The sequence below is a fragment of the Ranitomeya imitator genome, chromosome 6, assembly GCF_032444005.1.
Source record: "Ranitomeya imitator isolate aRanImi1 chromosome 6, aRanImi1.pri, whole genome shotgun sequence".
Lineage (NCBI taxonomy): Eukaryota > Metazoa > Chordata > Amphibia > Anura > Dendrobatidae > Ranitomeya > Ranitomeya imitator.
The window spans coordinates 381,910,615-381,931,732 of NC_091287.1; the positions used below are offsets into that span (position 1 = coordinate 381,910,615).

The 21,118-nt window shown below is 45.9% G+C and overlaps 1 protein-coding gene and 1 long non-coding RNA gene across 2 annotated transcripts; both read right to left on the reverse strand.

Annotated features, from left to right (window-relative positions):
* Positions 1–14,118: 14,118 nt before the first annotated feature.
* Positions 14,119–15,472, reverse strand: LOC138642706 (uncharacterized). Its single transcript, XR_011314081.1, has 3 exons — positions 14,615–15,472; positions 14,417–14,500; positions 14,119–14,335 (listed from the first exon to the last, which is right to left on the reverse strand). It is a non-coding gene; the product is annotated as an uncharacterized lncRNA (long non-coding RNA).
* Positions 15,473–18,125: 2,653 nt separating this feature from the next.
* LOC138641423 (uncharacterized) lies at positions 18,126–19,727 on the reverse strand. The gene is made up of 2 exons (XM_069728951.1): positions 19,205–19,727; positions 18,126–18,845 (listed from the first exon to the last, which is right to left on the reverse strand). The coding sequence occupies exons 1-2, from the start codon at positions 19,613–19,615 to the stop codon at positions 18,315–18,317; spliced, it is 942 nt and encodes a 313-aa protein (XP_069585052.1). The 5' UTR covers positions 19,616–19,727; the 3' UTR covers positions 18,126–18,314.
* Positions 19,728–21,118: the final 1,391 nt, after the last annotated feature.

Genomic DNA, 21,118 nt, shown 5'->3' on the forward strand with positions numbered 1-21,118 from the left:
GATAGTCACTCTTCGATCTGCCAATACAACTTCTTCAACTTTTTTCACGTTTTCTTCATTGAGGGACGTGGATGGGCGTCCTTCACGATGTTCATCTTCCGTCGATGTTCTTCCCAGCTTAAATTCCTTGGCCCAGCATGCAACTGTGGAATATGGAGGAGAAGAGTCCCCCAATGTTTCCACCAAGTCGCTGTGTATGTCTTTGGTAGTCATTTTTTTCAAGCAGAGGTATTTGATGACAGCTCTGAGCTCGTTTTTTTTCCATTTTGATGTTCACTCCTCGGCAGTTCATATTCAAATGAATGTAGCTCCCGGGAATCATGGTCTATTTAAGTGATTTTTTTTTTTCCTGGACTAGTGGGTACCTAAGAGAGAAGAAAACATTTTATTTTAATTTCTGTGTGCAATAGAAATAACCGATTATCATTACTTTTGGATCGCCCCTCGTATACCTGTATCCACGCAAGTTGAATGTTCTCTAGGGTCATTGTTCTCTCTCCTCATTTTATGACCTGTGTCTCCGTGATGTATATACTTTTGTTTTTGTCTTTCATATGTACAACACATTTATTGTTTTTTGTTCTGTATATAATTCTTTTTTATAGCACACTGATGAAGGTCCAGTATCGACCGAAACGTTTGTGATTTACTGTATGTAATAAATCCCCACTTTTTTGCATCACAACACCCTGGAGTGTGCTAGTCACTTTATATTGTATTCATAATGCCATGCACACGGTCAAGCAGTCCAGTGCCAGAGGCTTCAAAGCAACCTCAAAACATCAGGGAACCTCCGCCATTTTTGACTGTAGGGACCGTGTTCTTTTCTTTGAATGCCTTTTTTTCTCCTGTAAACTCTATGCTGATGCCTTTGCCCAAAACGCTCTACTTTTGTCTCATCTGACCAGAGAACATTCTTCCAAAACGTTTTAGGCTTTTTCAGGTAAGTGTTGGCAAACTCCAGCCTGGCTTTTTTATGTTTCGGGGTAAGAAGTGGGGTCTTCCTGGGTCTCCTACCATACAGTCCCTTTTCATTCAGACGCCAACGGATAGTACGGGATGACACTGTTGTACCCTCGGACCGCAGGGCAGCTTGAACTTGTTTGGATTTTAGTCGAGGTTCTTCATCCAACATCCGCACAATCTTGCGTTGAAATCTCTTGTCAATTTTTCTTTTCCATCCACATCTAGGGAGGTTAGCCACAGTGCCATGGGCTTTAAACTTCTTGATGACACTGTGCACGGTAGACACAGGAACATTCAGGTCTTTGGAGATGGACTTGTAGCCTTGAGATTGCTCATGCTTCCTCACAATTTGGTTTCTCAAGTCCTCAGACAGTTCTTTTGTCTTCTTTCTTTTCTCCATGCTCAATGTGGTACACAGGACACAGGGCAGAGGTTGAGTCAACTTTAATCCATGTCAACTGGCTGCAAGTGTGATTTAGTTATTGCCAACACCTGTTAGGTGCCACAGGTAAGTTACAGGTGCTGTTAATTACACAAATTAGAGAAGCATCACATGATTTTTCAAACAGTGCCAATACTTTTGTCCACCCCCTTTTTATGTTTGGTGTGGAATTATATCCAATTTGGCTTTAGGACAATTCTTTTTGTGTTTTTTCACTTAAAACAAATTAAATGAAGATAATAATAACAAAGAAATTGTGTTTGCAATCATTTTCAGGAAGAAACTGAGTATTATCTGACAGAATTGCAGAGGTGTCAATACTTTTGGCCACAACTGTAGCATCACGCGAGACCACTACATCATCACAGGTCATTGCCGCGAGGCATTACTGGGAACCGAAGCTTCATGAGGAGCAGGAAGGCTGCGAGGGACGCCGGAAGGTGAGAATATCACGATTTATTATTCTAATTCTTTTTTCTTTTTTTACAATTATATGGTTCCCAGGGCCTGGAGGAGAGTCTACTCTCCTCCACCCTGGGTACCAACCGCACATGATCAGCTTACTTCCTGTATGGTGGGCATAGCCACATGCGGAAAGTAAGCGGATCAATGCATTCCTGTGTGTGGAATTCCCGCGATTCCGCACAAGGAATAAACATGCTGCATTTTTTTTCCGGAATGCGATTCCGCTGAGGAAAAAAAAACGCAACATGTGAACAAAAATTGCAGATTGCATTCTAATAATAGGATGCTTAATGTATGCGGTTTTTCGCGGTTTTATCGCGTTGATAAAGCAAAAAACCGTGAAAAAAAAAGGTGAAAAATCCGGAAAGTGTGCACAGAGCTGTAAGGATGCAATTCTCCTATATACAGCAGAACATGCTCAACTGTTCAAAGTATTATTCTGAAGATATTTAGAACATTAGTGCCCTCTAGTGGTAATTTGTAGGTATTACTGTGCACATTCTTAGTTTTACCATACTATACCATCCCTGCCACATAACAGGATGGCTGATAACTTGCCGATCTTTTGTGGATCTTAGCAGAGTGGAGCTATCAGTCCTGAAGTGGTGGCACTGCTCTATTCTGGTGGAGGGAGGTGGGTCATAGGACAAGTTATCACTTTTTCAAAGGATAGCTTTAAATGTTGGGAAAAACCCTTTAAAGGGAACCTGTCACCCCCCTGGCATTTTTAATTAAAAGAGCCACCTTGTGCAGCACTAATGCTGCATTCTGTGAAGGTGGCCCTTCTTTTTATGGCACCTTCCAACGCTGCAATATTACTTTTTATACTATGCTGCAACATCTTTACGCTGTGGATGTACACAGCGTCCAATCCACAGCATTTACTGACCGTGGAAACATATCCTAACTCAAGAGAAAATCACCACTCCTGAGGTGAACTAGAACTCCCAGCATGCCATAAGAGCTTCTGTACATGCTGGGAGTTATAGTTCTACTCAAAGGGATAAGGATAATAGTCAACCATGTGACAGAAATGGCACCTATGGGATCTGAGAATCTGATGGCTGATACAGTTAGGTCCATATATATTTGGACAGAGGCAACATTTTTCTAATTTTGGTTATAGACATTACCCACAATGAATTTGAAACAAAATAATTCAGATGCAGTTGAAGTTCAGACTTTCAGCTTTCATTTGAGGGTATCCACATTAAAATTGGATGAAGGGTTTAGGAGTTTCAGCTCCTTAACATGTGCAACCCTGTTTTTAAAGGGACCAAAAGTAATTGGACAGATTAAATAATTTTAAATAAAATGTTCATTTTTAGTACTTGGTTGAAAACCCTTTGTTGGCAATGACTGCCTGAAGTCTTGAACTCATGGACAGCACCAGACGCTGTGTTTCCTCCTTTTTGATGCTCTTCCAGGCCTTCACTGCGGTGGTTTTCAGTTGCTGTTTGTTTGTAGGCCTTTCTGTCTGAAGTTTAGTCTTTAACAAGTGAAATGCATGCTCAATTGTGTTGAGATCAGGTAACTGACTTGGCCATTCTAGAATATTCCACTTCTTTGCTTTAATAAACTCCTGGTTGCTTTAGCTTTATGTTTTGGGTCATTGTCCATCTGTAGTATGAAACGACGACCAATCAGTTTGGCTGCATTTGGCAGGATCTGAGCACACAGTATGTCTCTGAATACCTCAGAATTCATTCAGCTGCTTCTGTCCTGTGTCACATCATCAATAAACACTAGTGACCCAGTGCCACTGGCAGCCATGCATGCCCAAGCCAGCACACTGCCTCCACATTGTTTTACAGATGATGTGCTATGCTTTGGATCATGAGCTGTACCACGCCTTCGCCATACTTTTCTCTTTCCATCATTCTGGTAGAGGTTGATCTTGGTTTCATCTGTCCAAAGAATGTTCTTCCAAAACTGTGTTGGCTTTTTTAGATGTTTTTTCGCAAAACCAGTCTAGCCTTTTTATTCTTGATGCTTATGAGTGGCTTGCACCGTGCAGTGAACCTTCTGTATTTACTTTCATGCAGTCTTCTCTTTATAGTAGATTTGGATATTGATACGCCTACCTCCTGGAGTGTTGTTCACTTGGTTGGCTGTTGTGAAGGGGTTTCTCTTCACCATGGAGATTATTCTGCGATCATCCACCACTGTTGTCTTCCATAGGTGCCCAGGTCTTTTTGCATTGATGAGTTCACCAGTGCTTTCTTTCTTTCTCGGGCTGTACCAAACTGTAGATTTTGCCACTCCTAATATTGTAGCAATTTCTCGGATGGGTTTTTTTCTGTTTTCGCAGCTTAAGGATGGCTTGTTTCACCTGCATGGAGAGCTCCTTTGACCGCATGTTTACTTCACAGCAAAACCTTCCAAATGCAAGCACCACACCTCAAATCAACTCCAGGCCTTTTATCTGCTTAATTGAGAATGACATAACGAAGGGATTGCCCACACCTGTCCATGAAATAGCCTTGGAGTCAATTGTCCAATTACTTTTTGTCTCTTTAAAAACAGGGTGGCACATGTTAAGGAGCTGAAACTCCTAAACCCTTCATCCAATTTTAATGTGGATACCCTCAAATGAAAGCTGAAAGTCTGAACTTCAACTGCATCTGAATTGTTTTGTTCAAAATACATTGTGGTAATGTCTATAACCAAAATTAGAAAAATGTTGTCTCTGTCCAAATATATATGGACCTAACTGTACATGCTGCTCGTTCCGCAGCTTGCATGTATCAGACATTGGCTGTACGACTCCAGAAAGGTATGCTGCATTTCAGGGAAAAAACACTCTAAAAGCTGCCGAGGACCAAGGCCACACAAGTGACTAGTCAGACAGGCGGGTCCCTGGTGGCTTCTCCCCATCCGCTCCCACTGAGCGACAAGTTTCTTCCTGCGTGCGAGTACAGAGACACACCAGTCATTGGCAGCCGGAGGGGAGAAGTCAGACATGTTTGTCTCTGTGATGCCGCAGCGTTTCAGAGACAAACATACCTGTCTTAGATCGTACAGCCAGTGCCGGACACATGCTGCCCATGGGTCACACAGCAGATATCAGCGGTCAGGTTCACTTTAAGGGTATGTGTAGACGTTCAGTATTAGGGTCTGTGCACACGTATCTGTGAGGGCTGCGGATTTTTCCGCAGCGGATTTGAAATCCGCAGTGCAAAACCGCTGTGGTTTTTCCTGCGGATTTATCTAGTTTTCTATTGCGGATTCCGCTGCGGGTTTACACCTGCAGTTTTCTATTAGAGCAGATGTAAACCCGCAGCGGAATCCGCACAAAGAATTGACATGCTGCGGAATGTAAACCGATGCGTTTCCGCGCGTTTTTTTCTGCAGCATGTGCACTGCGGATTTCGTTTCCCATAGGTTTACATTATACTGTAAATCATGTATAACCCGTTGAAGCGCCGGGAGGGCGCGAAACGGCCGTCGTTCACCTGCTCCACTCTTTGTATACACCCCCGTGCCGTGAAGTTGTGTAATAAATACCTGTCAGAAGATCGGTGAGTGCTGCCAAGTTTCTTCTTTGCTGCTACATGATTTTTGGACGTTGTCTCGGCTGAGCACCTCGAGTCTGCCGGCTGGCTGCAAGCTGTGAGCTTCCCTGCATATGGTCGGAGGAGCGGTGGTGCGGTCAGCTGTTTTCTCCCCCGCACGTATTATACTGTAAATGCATGGGAAACCGCTGCGGATCCGCAGCAAAATCTGCAACGTGTGCACATACCCTTAGGCTAAGTGCACACGTTGCGGATTTGCCTGCGGATCTGCAGCGGATTGGATGCAGTGGATTCGCAGCAGTTTTCCATCAGGTTTATAGTACCATGTAAACCTATGGAAACCCAAATCCGCAGTGCACATGCTGTGGAAAATACCGTGTGGAAACGCAGCGGTTTATTTTCCACAGCATGTCAATCTTTTGTGCGGATTCCGCAGCGTTTTACACCTGTTCCATGATAGGAATCAGCAGGTGGTAAAACGCAGGTGAAATCCGCACAAAAAAGGCTGGAATTCCGCGGTAAATCCGCAGGTAAAACGCAGTGCGTTTTACCTGCGGATTTTTCAAAACTTGAGTGGAAAAATCTGCACAGAAATCCGCAACGTGGGCACATAGCCTTAGGCAGCACTTATGACGCAGCACATGTTCGCTGTGTCCAAAACGCTGCCCGCTTCTCAGATTTTGGTGTGTTTGGCGCTACATATTTTTGTTGCATCAAAAACGCAGCGTCTTACAGTTCATCAACGTGGATGGGATTTACCGTATAACAATCTCCTGCCCACTTTTTTATGCAGTGTAAAGTGACCTGTGGTGCGTGCTTCACATTCCCAACATGTTCTTTTTTCTTGCAGTTATGCTACATTTTCTGTGCACATTTTTCCCATAGAAGCTAAATATAGCTAATGTGGTCACTTTGGACCAGACCATAGCACTATGGAGAGCGCAGCTTCATCTTCATTGTCTACGATACCCTGCTGTGTGTGTAAAGCAGCAACTTTTCCTGGTACTGCGACTAAGGCTGGAATCACGCAAGCGTATAACATCAGATGCGAGCGCATTGGATGCGATCTGCCAATGACCCTCGGCTCCGATCCTCTCACGTGGGAGAATCAGAGCACAGCTGCGGAGGAGACGGAGAAAGTCATTTCTCCATCTCCTCCATTACCTGTCTCGGCGTAAATCGGACTGCACTGGAATGACATCAGAGTGTAGTCCGATATTTCACATGCATCCATAGACTTCTGTGGGTGTGAGGGAGCTGAGTGTCGCTCCCTATCGCAGGATGCAGCAATTGTTCTCTCATGCCGAATCGACATGAGAAAATAATCGCAGATCTGAGCTGCAACAAAGGATAACACTGGGCCGAGTGCTTATACGATGTTTTATCACATAGCACTCAGCCATGTTATACGCTAGTGTGACCCCGGCCTTGGAGCAATAAATAAGACTGAGCTGTAATACTGGACCATCTGGGACTGTATGTTATATAGTCTTGTTAAATGCACCTCACATCTTGTGACCTACAGGCAGGGCCGTATTTGCCACTAGGCACTTGAGGGCACGTGCCTAGGGCGGCGGGATGCGGGGGGGCGACCTTGAGCTAGGTTTTTTCTTTTTTTTTTTTTTATAAAACTCCGGGGTCAAGTTTCCGCCCCCCCTCCTCCCTCCCCCCTTCCCGCCCCCCCCTCCTCCCTCCTTCCCGCCCCCTCCCTCCCTCCCTGAAGACGTAATACTCACCTTTCTCCAGCGGTGGCTGCAACTGCGTCTCAGCGCCGTCCTGTCTTCAGCGGTCACATGGTACCGATCATTAAGGGTGATGAATATGCGCATATTCATCACCCTTAATTAGCGCTACCATGTGACCGCTGAAGACAGGAAGGAAGACGCTGAGATGCCAGGAAGTTCTGTGCTGCGCGCCGGTGAGAGGTAAGTATGACAGGGAAAAAAAGTGGGGTGCCGTGCACACAGGGGAGAAGGATGGGGAGCCGTGCATACAGGGGAGAAGGATGGGGAGCCGTGCATACAGGGGAGAAGGATGGGGACTGAGCCGTGCATACAGGGGAGAAGGATGGGGAGCCATGCATACAGGGGAGAAGGATGGGGAGCCGTGCATACAGGGGAGAAGGATGGGGAGCCGTGCATACAGGGGAGAAGGATGGGGAGCCGTGCACACAGGGGAGAAGGATGGGGAGCCGTGCATACAGGGGAGAAGGATGGGGAGCCGTGCATACAGGGGAGAAGGATGGGGAGCCGTGCATACAGGGGAGAAGGATGGGGAGCCGTGCATACAGGGGAGAAGGATGGGGAGCCGTGCATACAGGGGAGAAGGATGGGGACTGAGCCGTGCATACAGGGGAGAAGGATGGGGAGCCATGCATACAGGGGAGAAGGATGGGGAGCCGTGCATACAGGGGAGAAGGATGGGGAGCCGTGCATACAGGGGAGAAGGATGGGGAGCCGTGCATACAGGGGAGAAGGATGGGGAGCCGTGCATACAGGGGAGAAGGATGGGGAGCCGTGCATACAGGGGAGAAGGATGGGGACTGAGCCGTGCATACAGGGGAGAAGGATGGGGAGCCATGCATACAGGGGAGAAGGATGGGGAGCCATGCATACAGGGGAGAAGGATGGGGAGCCGTGCATACAGGGGAGAAGGATGGGGAGCCGTGCACACAGGGGAGAAGGATGGGGAGCCGTGCACACAGGGGAGAAGGATGGGGAGCCGTGCACACAGGGGAGAAGGATGGGGAGCCGTGCACACAGGGGAGAAGGATGGGGAGCCGTGCACACAGGGGAGAAGGATGGGGAGCCGTGCACACAGGGGAGAAGGATGGGGGAGCCGTGAACTCAGGGGAGAAGAATGGGGGAGCCGTGAACGCAGGGGAGAAGGATGGGGGAGCCGTGAACGCAGGGGAGAAGGATGGGGGAGCCGTGAACGCAGGGGAGAAGGATGGGGGAGCCATGAACGCAGGGCAGAAGGATGGGGGAGCCATGAACGCAGGGGAGAAGGATGGGGAGCCATGAACGCAGAGTGGGAGGATGGGGGAGCCATGAACGCAGGGGAGAAGGATGGGGAGCCATGAACGCAGAGTGGGAGGATGGGGGAGCCATGCTTGCAGGGGAGAAGGATGGGGAGCCATGAACGCAGAGTGGGAGGATGGGGGAGCCATGAACGCAGGGGAGAAGGATGGGGAGCCATGAACGCAGAGTGGGAGGATGGGGGAGCCATGCTTGCAGGGGAGAAGGATGGGGGAGCCATGAACGCAGGGTGGGAGGATGGGGGAGGCATGAACGCAGTGTGGGAGGATGGAGTATAAATATGGAGTATAAATACTGGGCCCTATAAGGGGGACACAGTGTGAGAGGACAGTGTGAAGAGGGGACTGGTATAGAAAGGAGAGGACAGTGTGAAGAGTATGTACCATAAGAGGGACAGTGTGGGGGTCATACTTTGTGCAGACAATATAGTGAGGGGCAATTTTTTATTTGGGAGCATTATAATGACACTTGTATCTTTAAGGGCGTCATGTGGAGACTTTCTGCAAAAGAGCGGCGAAGATGGAAGTCTGCAGAGACGGCTGTGGATGAGAAAACTCATCATGGGATCTGGACAAGATGAAGAAAAGGAGAACGGCTCCAGAGGCGACGTCATCTATCAGGTACCTGGATGTAAATGTTATTTGTGATGCTAACTCTCATGTTTTTATATATGTTAGGAGATTTAAAGGGACACTGTCACCTGAATTTGGAGGGAACAATTTTCAGCCATAGGGGTGGGGTTTTCGGGTGTTTGATTCACCCTTTCCTTGCATGCTGGCTGCAATATTGGATTGAAGTTCATTCTCTGTCCTCCGTAGTACATACTGTACCTGCACAATCTGCAATCTTGCCTTGCGCAGGCGTGTACTATGGAGGACAGAGAATGAGCTTCAATCCAATATTGCAGCCAGCATGCAGCCAGCGGGTAAGGAAAGGGTGAATCAAACACCCGAAAGCCCCGCCCCTATGGCTGAAAATTGTTCCCTCCAAATTCAGGTGACAGAGTCCCTTTTAAAGGGGATGTCCAGGCTTGTGATGAGTCTGCAGTCATTCTTTGTGACTGCAGACTTCTGAATTCTCACAGTGCACACTGCACGCTGTCAGGATTCTCTCATGCTGGGGATTTACATTAATGCGATCACGTGCTGACTAGACATGCGTGACCTCCGTCAATGAAAATGAACTGAGCGAGGCCGGGCACATCTAGTCAGAATGTGGTCAGAAGTCTACAAATCACATACTTGTGCTGACATGACCGTCCACCGGCAAGGGAGAATCCTAAAAGTGTGCAGTGCATGCGTTGTGAGAATTCAGAAGCTGCGATGTCAGGATTCAGCTCTGCAAGTTCCAGTAGTCGTCACATGGACACGTCACTCATATGCGATTTTTCAGACTTAGGGTATGTGTCCACGTTCAGGATTGCATCAGGATTTGGTCAGTATTTTACATCAGTATTTGTAGCCAAAACCAGGAGTGGGTGATAAATACAGAAGTGGAGCATATGTTTCTATTATAGTTTTCCTCTAATTGTTCCACTCCTGGTTTTGGCTACAAATACTGATGAAAAATCCTGACCAAATCCTGATGCAATCCTGAACGTGGACACATACTCTTATGGTCCTGCGACAACGAGCTTCTCTTCTGCTTCTCTTAGTTTTTCACTGAACATTGAGAGCATTAGGGAGAGGAGCTCGTGGGCACATGACTGAGTGTGCAAATCACATATGTCCTTGGCGGAGGGGGGGCACCAAAATGAATTCTTTCCCCGGGTGCCAGAAACCCTAGATACACCTCTGCTGGTATGCTACTGCGAGCGGCGATTACCGGGTCCGGTGGAGGGAGGTCTGTGCACAGGCAGTGAGGCAGGGACTGAGGGTGTGCACAGCGAGGATGGAGACCCGGAGACTGCCCGTCCCAGTCTACGCCGTAGCCTAGAGCCTCATTATCATAGGAATATGTCAGTTAATAAATTGCTTTTCTGAAGCTTTATAGTGTAGTTATAGGTCAGGGAGGGATTGTTAGGGATGAGCTAGGATGCTGCAGGGACAGGTAGTGATGGCTACTTGCGAACATGTGCGGCAATTGCGGTTTTGCACTTACGATGATACATAAAACACTGCTAGTAGTGTTTTTTCTCATTGCTGCAAGTACCGCATTTGCCGGATGGCGGCAAAACCGCAAGTGCCGCACATGTCTGTAAGTCCCATAGGGAATGAATGAGGCCGAACGCAGTGTTGCCCTAAGTGATCCATTACGCGGCAGATGCGGAAAAACTGTCGGATCTGCTGCAAAAGGCGACTTTCACATCAGCGATTTTTGCCAAAGTCACTGCCGATAGTGTCATACTCACCAAAGGGGGAGGCAGCACTAAAAGTGCCTAGGGCAGCAGAAACTCTAAATACGGCCCTGCCTACAGGTGCACAAATATATTATATATTCACCATGCGACAAGTGGGCCTGCGGACCTTCAAATGCCAGGGCTGAATGTTAGTCCCAGTCCGGTCCTGGGTAGGAGTCAGAGTCGGAGATTTGGCTTACCATAAACCATCCAATCACCGAATGAATGAGCAGCGTTTTGCTCGTTTGTTGAGCGATTGCCAACATGTTTATACAAATGAACGCTCGTCTGTGCAGCAGGCATTTATAAATGTGCATGGCACACACAGTGTGTCACATACTGTCACTGTGTGTCTATACTAGGCTTATCTACATTTACAAGTCAGAGTGATGCAATAAAATATTTAACCCCTTAGTGACCAACAATACATCTTTTTACTGACTTGAGATACAGCTCTGGCAAAAATTAAGAGACCTCTGCAAAATGTTCAGTTTGTCTGATTTCTCGCTTTATCGGTATATTTTTGAGTAAAATGTAAATTGTTCTTTTATTCTATAAACTTCTGACAACGTCTCCGAAGTTCCAAGCAATAAAATTTTGTATTTATTTTCTGAAAATGAGAAATGGTCAAAATAACAGACCTCAAATAATGCAAAATAAAAAAAAAAAAAAACACCAAACAAGTTCATACTCCTTTAGAAGAACAATACTGATGTTTTAACTCAGGAAGAGTTCAGAAATCAATATTTTGTGGAATAACCATGATTTTTAATCACAGCTTTCATGCGTCTTGGCATGCTTACTACCAGTCTTTCACACTGCTCCTGGTGCAAAAATTCTTCTTTGTTTGATGGCTTTTGACTATCCATCATCCTCTTGATTACAATCCAGGAGGTCTGGAGATTGGGCTGGCCATGACAGGGATTTGATGTGGTGGTCCTTCATCCACACCTTGATACCTAGCTGTGTGGCATGGCGCATTGTCCTGCTGGAAAAACCAGTCCTCAGAGTTGGAGAACATTGCTTGAGCAGAAGGAATCTGTTTTTCCAGGATAATCTTGTATGCGGCTTGATTCAAACGTCCTTCACAAAGATTAACCTGCCCAGTTCCAGCCTTGCTGAAACATCCCCAGATCAACACCTGGTCGTCTAATGGTTAGACGGAGACCTGGTGAGGCGCACAAGCCACAGTGTCTTGCACCCACTGTGAAATTGGTGGAGGATCGGTGATGATCTGGGGATGCTTCAGCAAGGCTGGAATTGGGCAGGTTAATCTTTGCGAAGGGTGGTTTTATGCTGCTTTATGCTGGAAGGAATGAGATGTTCCACAATATGAGCTGCAGCTTCTCCTGCTCACATCAACACTGTGCTAGCAGACACCTCCCTGCCCTCTCCTCTGCTGGGACTGCTGACAAGAGCTGGAGGTAACTATATACGAGTTGGCGACTCTAGGTTCAGCACCTGTTCACACTGAGTCTATGTTTGGATGTGCAGGTCAGGTTTTTGAAATGTATTCTCTAGCCTTCTGATCGTGGACTCCGCCTCCTAGCCTTCAGGTGTTTTAATTACAGCAGGTCCAATACCCCTCCATAGAGAGAGAGAATTTTAGTCTAGGAAGAGGTTTCACATGTACCCATTCAGATGGAGACGTTTATTCTCAACGAGGTAAGGCAAGCGTAGGACCTGGTATAAGAGAGATGCCGTAAAGGGGCTACCAGGTACACATAAAATTGGCCATTTTTATGCGCTAAACGCTCTCATTTTTCATATTTCTAGTGCAGTAATGCAGTTCAAATTTCGTATTTCAAGTTTGTATGTTCTAGCGCTGCAGTGTGCTGCCTTATTTACTTAACTATATACGAGTTGGCGACTCTAGGTTCAGCACCTGTTCACACTGAGTCTATGTTTGGATGTGCAGGTCAGGTTTTTGAAATGTATTCTCTAGCCTTCTGATCGTGCACTCCGCCTCCTAGTCTTCAGGTGTTTTAATTACAGCAGGTCCAATACCCCTCCATAGAGAGAGAGAATTTTAGTCTTTTTTTTTTTTTTTGTATAGTAATGGCTGTGTAGTAATGCTAGACGCAATGCTTATCTAAGTATATGGTATAGTAATGTATAAAACATATCTGGCAGCTATCTTGTGCATCTGGTAAGCGGACACACAAGATGGAGGCACTTTCGGATGCAGTTTGCAAACTATTTGGCGCTGTGTAGCATTTTTTGCGCAAACTATATGGTAAGGCCAACCAACTCTTTTGTGTCTACCTTGGCTTAGCTGTCCCTGGCCTGCTCCGCAAGTAAATAAAAACAGCTCACAACTGGTAAACTAATTTTTTTTTTTTCACAAACTGACCTTATTTTTTTTTGATCAAGAGACAATCACTGTCACGCTATCTATATTCATCAAGTACGGTGTCAGAAAAAATGAATTCATGATAAACATATACAGGCTCCTGAATTCACTATTTCTGACACCTGGCAGGTGAGCATAGATATGTACCGTGTGACAACCATTGTCCCCTCAATTTGTGTGATTATGGAGATGCATGTAATATTTTTGGCCCACCTCATATCTGTATACTACAGACACACCAAGCTGCAGTCTTTTCATTTTTAACTACTGGAGATATTATGTGGGCCAAAAAGTGTGTGTGGCGACGTTTCTTGGCGCACGGTGTGTTGCCGGTGGCTATAGACACAATAAACCAAACATAATTGTGTCAAATCAAACTTTTTTTATGTTGTTAACTGAAAAATAACAAGTAACAGAACAATATCCCAAACAATGAAAGAAAAAAAAAAAAAAATCAGAACCTCCCACGCCTCAAGAGGTGTCGCAGCGTGCGGCCATGTTGCTGTACTTGTTGCAGCATGAGCGCTGCTGTCCGCTCCAGGCGGTCTTGCTTGGCCAGCAGCTCTCTCACGGTGTCCGGTTCTGTGATAGAAGAGGTTGGAGAATGGACAGTGATTAAGCTGCAACGGTGGCATGTGTTTACATAACCAGCAATTTTACGGTACCGTCAAAAATAACGATTTTTGTAACGATATCTTTGATTTCTGTGAAGTTGCAACGATATTGTTAACGCAATCGTTCTGTGTGACAGCGACCCAGCGACCACACAGTGACTTACCAACGATCACGACCAGGTCGTATAGCTGGTAATGATCGTTAGTAATTCGTTTATTGTAAAATGGTACTTGTAACTACACACTCAATTTTCTACTGCCCCAGAGGGCATTTTTTAGGTTCAATGTTTTAGGGTCCGTTTAGTCGTTGTCAAATGTGACATCCCACCGATAACCCCCTCCCACTTTCTCAATACTTACGGAAAAGGGATGCCTGTTGCTCATCCGCGGAGCTGCTGACCACCCATCCCCTGGCTCGGGCCACAGCTCCTGCTGCTGAAAGGAAGCAAATACATATCTGGTTAACAATTGAACTCACTGTGGTGAAGCGCTCGCTGGTTTTGTCACTTACGAATGCTTGTCGCTGGAGAGAATGACGCCGACCCGGGGGAGGAAGATGGGTGTTGAAAGGGCGGGGTTGTGGCCTGCGGTGGGGTTACTGCACCTGTAATGTACACAATATTTAACCTCCCTACTAATGGCCCGTATGGCGTCATTAAATTCTAAAAAAGGGTGGTTAACTTACGTGACGACACTGGCTGTGGGCTTCCGCTGCTAGCCGCTGTACTGCTGGCTGCAGTGGGTGCTGTCCTCTGCCGGCGGCGTCTCTCTACACCCCAAAAAAAGACACGCAAGGTTTAGACACCAGAAGTACAGAGCTGTAGACTTAAATAAAAAATTAAGTAGGCGCCATCGCAATTGCCAGACATGAGGGGTAACTTACGTGACGGCCCTGGCTGTGGGCGTACGCTGCTGGCCGCTGTAGTCCTCTGCTGGCGTTGTCTCTCTATACACAAAAAATAAAGAAACACAATGTTTACACACCAAAGTACAGAGCTTCCGACACCCCCACAAATAACAAACCTAGGCCAGTGGCATAAAGGAATAAAATTTAAATTTAACTCCCCAAATCGAGGTACATATATAGAAGGTGGGAAGCGCCACACGGCAGTGCGAGTGTCCCTATTCCCCCCTCCCGATACTGTGTGTCTCCCAATTACACTATACTGTTACTTGCCTTGCCTGGTCTCTGCCCGCAACGTTGCCAGATAAAGTGGCTGTTTGTACCGGAGGTCGGCCCACTTTTTGCGCAGCTGCAGCGCACTGCGCCGGATGCCGAACCTCCGCTCCATCTTCTGGGCAATGTGGCGCAACACCTCATTCTTGTGTAGATTTGGGTGTGCTGGGCGACTCTCCCGGCCCTCATAGTCCATGGCATCCATTTTTTTTACAAAAAAGCGGACCTCTGTCTGCCCCAAAGGAGGACATCGCTGTCTCGCCGCCATTTTAGCAAGAGAGACGCTGTATGGCACCACCCAGCCACGCCCAGAGGAGGTCCTTGATTCTACCGTTCTGGCGCGCAATTCGCAACGCTATAGCGTCTCCATTTATGCACACCGTCGCGGGTGTGACGTCGGCTCCAGAAGTCACTATTTGGCGTTCCCGTTATAAATCAGCAGCGCTCATCGTCCTGTTTGTTTCAGTGGATGGTACATTTAATGGAGGGTATCTATGGGGTATGGCTGTTGTGTTAACGTTGCTTACAATTAGCCATGTATATCTCTGTGTATGTATATATGTATGTGTGTGTATGTATGTGTATATATATATATATATATATATATATATATATATATATATATATATATATGTACCTTACATCCTATGTTAACATTTTTGTCAAATGGTGCAGCATCGGTGACGCAACGGAGAATGCATTACAGTATTGGATGTCTTGTGTAAGTTTTGAAAATGATATGTAGTAATTTTTTTTTTTCTTTTTTCCTTTCTCAGGTTGCCATGTCTCATTCGGATGTACCTGTGATTGTTGCGGCCGCGTTATTGGTAGAAGCTCACAACCAGCTGGAGGTTCAAGCGCGAAACAATCGTGTAAAGCGTCAGCGCCGCATGTGGACCAAACAGTGGCTGCAGAAGAGGAATCAATTGTCCCATATGGGCCTTATAAGGGAACTGCAGGATAACAACCCGCATGATTTTCGTAACTACCTGAGAATGTCGGAGGACTCATTTAATGTCCTACTTGCAGCTGTAGAACCTTATATCAGGCGGCAAAATACACAGATGAGAGCAGCTGTCCCTGTGGATGAGAGGCTGGCTGTCACGCTGCGTTTCCTGGCGACTGGCAGGTCTATGCAAGACTTGCATTACAGCGCAGCTATATCCCGATCCCTACTCAGCGTCATCATCCCAGAGACATGCAAAGCTATTGTCTCAGTTTTACACCGCAGTTACATGCCTTTCCCACAGACCCCGGATGACTGGAAAGAGATTTCTAGGGGATTTGAGGAGCAATGGCAGTTCCCTAATTGCGGTGGGGCCTTGGATGGCAAACATGTACGCATCACCCAACCACCACACTCTGGCTCCTTTTATTATAACTATAAGGGATATTTCAGCATAATTCTCATGGCCCTCGTAAATGCTAACTATGATTTCATAAGTGTGTCTGTTGGGATTAACGGGAGAGTATCCGATGGAGGAGTTTTGGAGCACACAGATTTTGGGGAACGCTTGAAAAATAATAAACTTGCCTTGCCGCCCAACAGTGACACAACAGAAAACATGAACTTTGTCTTTGTCGGAGATGAGGCTTTCCCACTGCATCCCAACCTTTTGAAGCCCTTCTCCCAGAAGACTCTGACACCGGAACGACGAATCTTTAATTACAGACTTTCAAGAGCTAGACGCGTTGTGGAAAATGCATTCGGAATTATGGCAAACCGATTTCGGGTTTTCCACACAGCACTAAACATGAAACTAACGTCTATTGACTCTGTGGTGCTTGCTTGTTGTGTCCTCCACAACTTTCTACGTCGCCGTGATGCCACTGCATACAGCCCTCCACAGTATGTAGACTCTGTGGACCAGGGTAACGGAGATGTAACCCAGGGCGAATGGCGTCTAGACGCGCACAGGGTTTGTGGTTTGGAAAGTCTGGGTTCTGGAAGGTACTGTGATGATGCAACTAATAGCAGGGACAAATACTCTGACTTTTTCAATGGGCCAGGGGCTGTCCCATGGCAGTATCAACAGCTGTAACGTAACTGTTGGCATAACTTATACCATGTATTATGGATGATATTGTTGGGGGGTTCAAGTGCTCTTGTGTAAAAGTGCTCATTTTTAACAATTTTTGGATGACCCATGATACTCCTTTTTCTGTAATAAATGTGAACATAACGATATATCTATTTGTTATTTCTTATTATTTTACATACATACCAATACATACCAATAAACATATATATCTATGAACATACTCTACTTCTGTATCAATCATATGAAACCTGTGAGTCTGCAGCATCCTATGCACTAGTGATTTCCTGATGTGTGTGTGTATATATATTAGTAGATGTTCACCATATTCTAAAGGTACCTTCACACTCATCGACTCTGCAGCGATACCGACAATGATGTCGATCGCTGTTTGGTCGCTGGAGAGCGGTCACACAGACAGCTCTCCAGCGAGCACCGATCCAGAAGTCCACGGGTAACCAGGGTAAACATCGGGTTACTAAGTGCAGGGCCGCGATTATTAACCCGATGTTTACCCTGGTTACCGTTGTAAATGTTAAAAAAAAATTACAATACATACTTACATTCACGCTGTATAGTCATGTCCCTCGCCTTCAGCTTCCAGCACTGACTCAGCGCCGGGCGTAAAGTACAACGGTGATGTCAACGCTGTGCTTTACTACCGGACGGCGCTCACCAGTCAGTGCGGGAAGCCGAAGGCGAGGGACTTGACCATACAGCGGGAATGTATGTACTGTTTGTTTTTTTAACATTGACAACGGTAACCATGGTAAACATCACGTTACTAAGAGTGGCCCTGCACTTATTAACCCAATGTTTCCCTTGTTTCTTGTGACGACATCGCTGAATCGGCGTTACACATGCTGTGTGTAACGCCGATTCAGCGATGTCAGCGGGAGATTCAGCAACCACAAAAAGTGCTGTACTTTCCCCAGCGACCAATGATCTCCCAGCATGGGCCTGATCGCTGGACGCTGTCACACAACAATTTAGTTAACGATATCGTTGCTACGTCACAAAAAGCAACGATATCGTTAACAATATAGTTATGTGTGACGGTAATGTATTGGGTATTCTAGCATTTGCATGTCCCCGTCGCATATTGCCCAGCAACGTAGTATATTGACCAGCGGCGTCATTTATTGCCAAGCCAAAGAGACACGTAGTACATACACAAATTTAAGAAACCAAAAATTTTATTATTTGTATTAAAAATTTTATTATTTGTTATTACAATACTTTTTTAATGTTGATGAGGCATAGGGGATTAATGACCGGGTGCCAGGAGGATGCCTGCAGGGGAGAAGGCATAGGGGATTACTTGTGGAGCATCTAAAACACAAGTCTCATTTATTTCAACTACAACACTACAAATTTTGGTAGTAAGTGTCCATCTCACTGTAGTGGTGCGTGGCCATAGGAGGTCCTTGTGATAAGTCACCAAAAGAAGGGGGTGCAGGTGGTGTCCGGAACTGAGAATTATGTGGCCCAGGTCTGCGGACAGGAGTGCTGTGCATGGGCTCCTGTTGGTGTCCCCAATAAAAATGGGCACTGGGCTGACGGACGTCAATGCTCAATGTTGATGTGTCGCATAGTTTTCCTGCGGCTGCCGCGTTCATAACGTCAAACATTATTCTCTCCGCGTGAGATCTTTGGGTATCATCCAGTCTGTTTAAACGTTCCTCAACCAAGGATGCGAATGGGGAGAGTTTGGTTGTGACGTGCTTGGACAAGATGCTGTTGGCCACTGCCAGGAGATCCACAGGTGTGGCTGCTGTTGATTTTCTTTTTCTAGATGGGCGCAGTGGACATGTCTGCTCCTCGACAGACGGGCTACTGGAGGACTGAGGGGACTGGACATTGTTCGCTTCCGTTGTTTCCCGCTGTTGCAGAGGCACCTGCAATTACATGAAAAAGAAAAATTTAAAATAAATAACATACAAACGACTCTGCCACACAGCCCTAGAGAGCCCACACCTCCCCAAACACCTCTATGCCCATTGGAACCTATGAGGAACAGTTACCTGGGTTAAAAAACAAAGGGGTTAAAGAGCTGTGCTGAACTACATTGGCCGGCAATACTGTACGAATGTGCGGAAGACACAATATGTTAATTACGGACACAGGAAGTGGCAGCTGTTATCATCAGGGGGATTAAACATGAACAACGTGACTCACTATTACTGGAAGCCATGCAGTCTCATAAACATACAAGACACACGGCATGCTACAAGAAGGGAAGCTTGGGGCTACTTACATGGTCGTCAGGAGACTCAGACAGGATATCTTCGGGCGATGGCTCACAAAGGCTAGTCACAGTCTGGCACGGGCGAGGGATCTCTTGGTCTCTAGTGAATGCCATCAGGTCGTAATACCACAGCCTGGGCACATAGACTTCCTCAGTTCCGGCCCCAGACTTCTTAGAATTTTCCACTTTGTTGACCTCTTTTTTGAAAACTGTGCGGAGAGCCTGGATCTTTTTCCTCACAATGTTTTCATCCACGGTCTCTGTGGGATGATACTCCCTGTAGACGGCCACCAGCTTCTCATACGCTTCTCTCTTCATGTAACGGTTGCTATAATCCTTAGATTTTATCTTCCACAAACAGGGCAGGGAGCGGTACATCTCTATGAGTGCCCGAACACAGTCCTGCTCATTTGTAGACATCTTTAAAAAATAAAAAAATAAAAGTTAAGAAACAGCAAAAATTAAAAGTTTGATGAGCCGTATGCCGTTCCTATTGTTATCAGTCATTTTTTGTATGGGATGGTCCGTGGGACTATTTCCACCATTTAGAGGATGGGATGGGGGCCGTTTGTGTGTTTCCCCATAGCCACCATTTGGGGATGGGATGAGGGCTATTTTTATCCATTTTGAGCGTTGAAAAATTTGTAAATTCTATTGGCTGCTATTTTGTCAATGGCCAATTTCATGTTGGTGAAACACACCATACTACAAAATCGTTTGCATTACCACTTAAAATGGAAATACTACGACGCTAAAGCGTCTTTGGTTATAAGCGTGAAAGCTCTAAAAAAAAATCACTGCTGAGATGTAGTATACATCTATTTCTAGACACATAAATTAGTATTGCTGCATGGCAAATGAATACAGCACAAGGATATACTCACCGTAGATGTACTAATTGAAAACGCTGCAGAGTTGAAGATCTACAAACAGGTCGCTCAAAAGTTACAGCCAAGACGCCCACGAGTTGATGGAGAAGGAACACGATGGATTTCGAACCAAGACGCACACGAGATGCTCGTGGATGGCAGAGTACGCACAAGTGATTGAAAAGTTGTAAAGTCGCGGTTTATATTTCGGAACGCAGGTACACATGACCCCGATGTGACCTATCAGCGTTCTCAGTGAGACGTAACAACAAAGCCATTTGAAATATATAACGTTATGGCGTCACCTTTTGTAATGTAATAATGTGATTTAAAGGGGTCTTCTTTTGTAATAGTGATGCATTGTAAATACGCCCTTACGTAAAGTTCACACCTACCTCCTAGGCTGTCGTGACAGTTGGCGTCACCTTTTGTAATGTAATGTAAAGGGGTGCCTTTTTTAATGTAATAATGTGATGTAGGCATCACCTTTTGTCTTTGGAATGCATTTGGGAGTATGGTGATAATTACATTACTATAATAATGTTCACACCACCTCCCAGGCCATTATGACAGATGGCGTCTCCTTTTGTAATTTGTAATATATTGGGATCTTCGAAATAATTGCGTATCTATCTACGAGCGACATTGCTAAATTTAAAGGCGTCTCCTTTTGTAATGCATAACGCCTACCTGGCCACAACAAGACGCTGCGACGGCCCCTTTCATCGTTGCTGACGTCGTTGCTTTTCATGTCAAACACAACGATTCAGGCTGATCTAACGACCAAATAAAGTTCTGAACTTTCGGCAACGACTAGCGATGTCACAGCGGGATCCGGATCGCTGCTGCGTGTCAAACACAACGATATCGTTATCCAGGATGCTGCAACGTCATAGATCGTTGTCGTTCTCGTTGCAATATTGCTCAGTGTGAAGGCACCTTTAGAGAACATGGCCTGTGATTACATCTCGGTCAGATGATCGTGATGTCCTTAACCAGCCTCTACATCGGAAGCTGCATCTATGATGCTATTATCAGTGAAGCTTATCTGCTG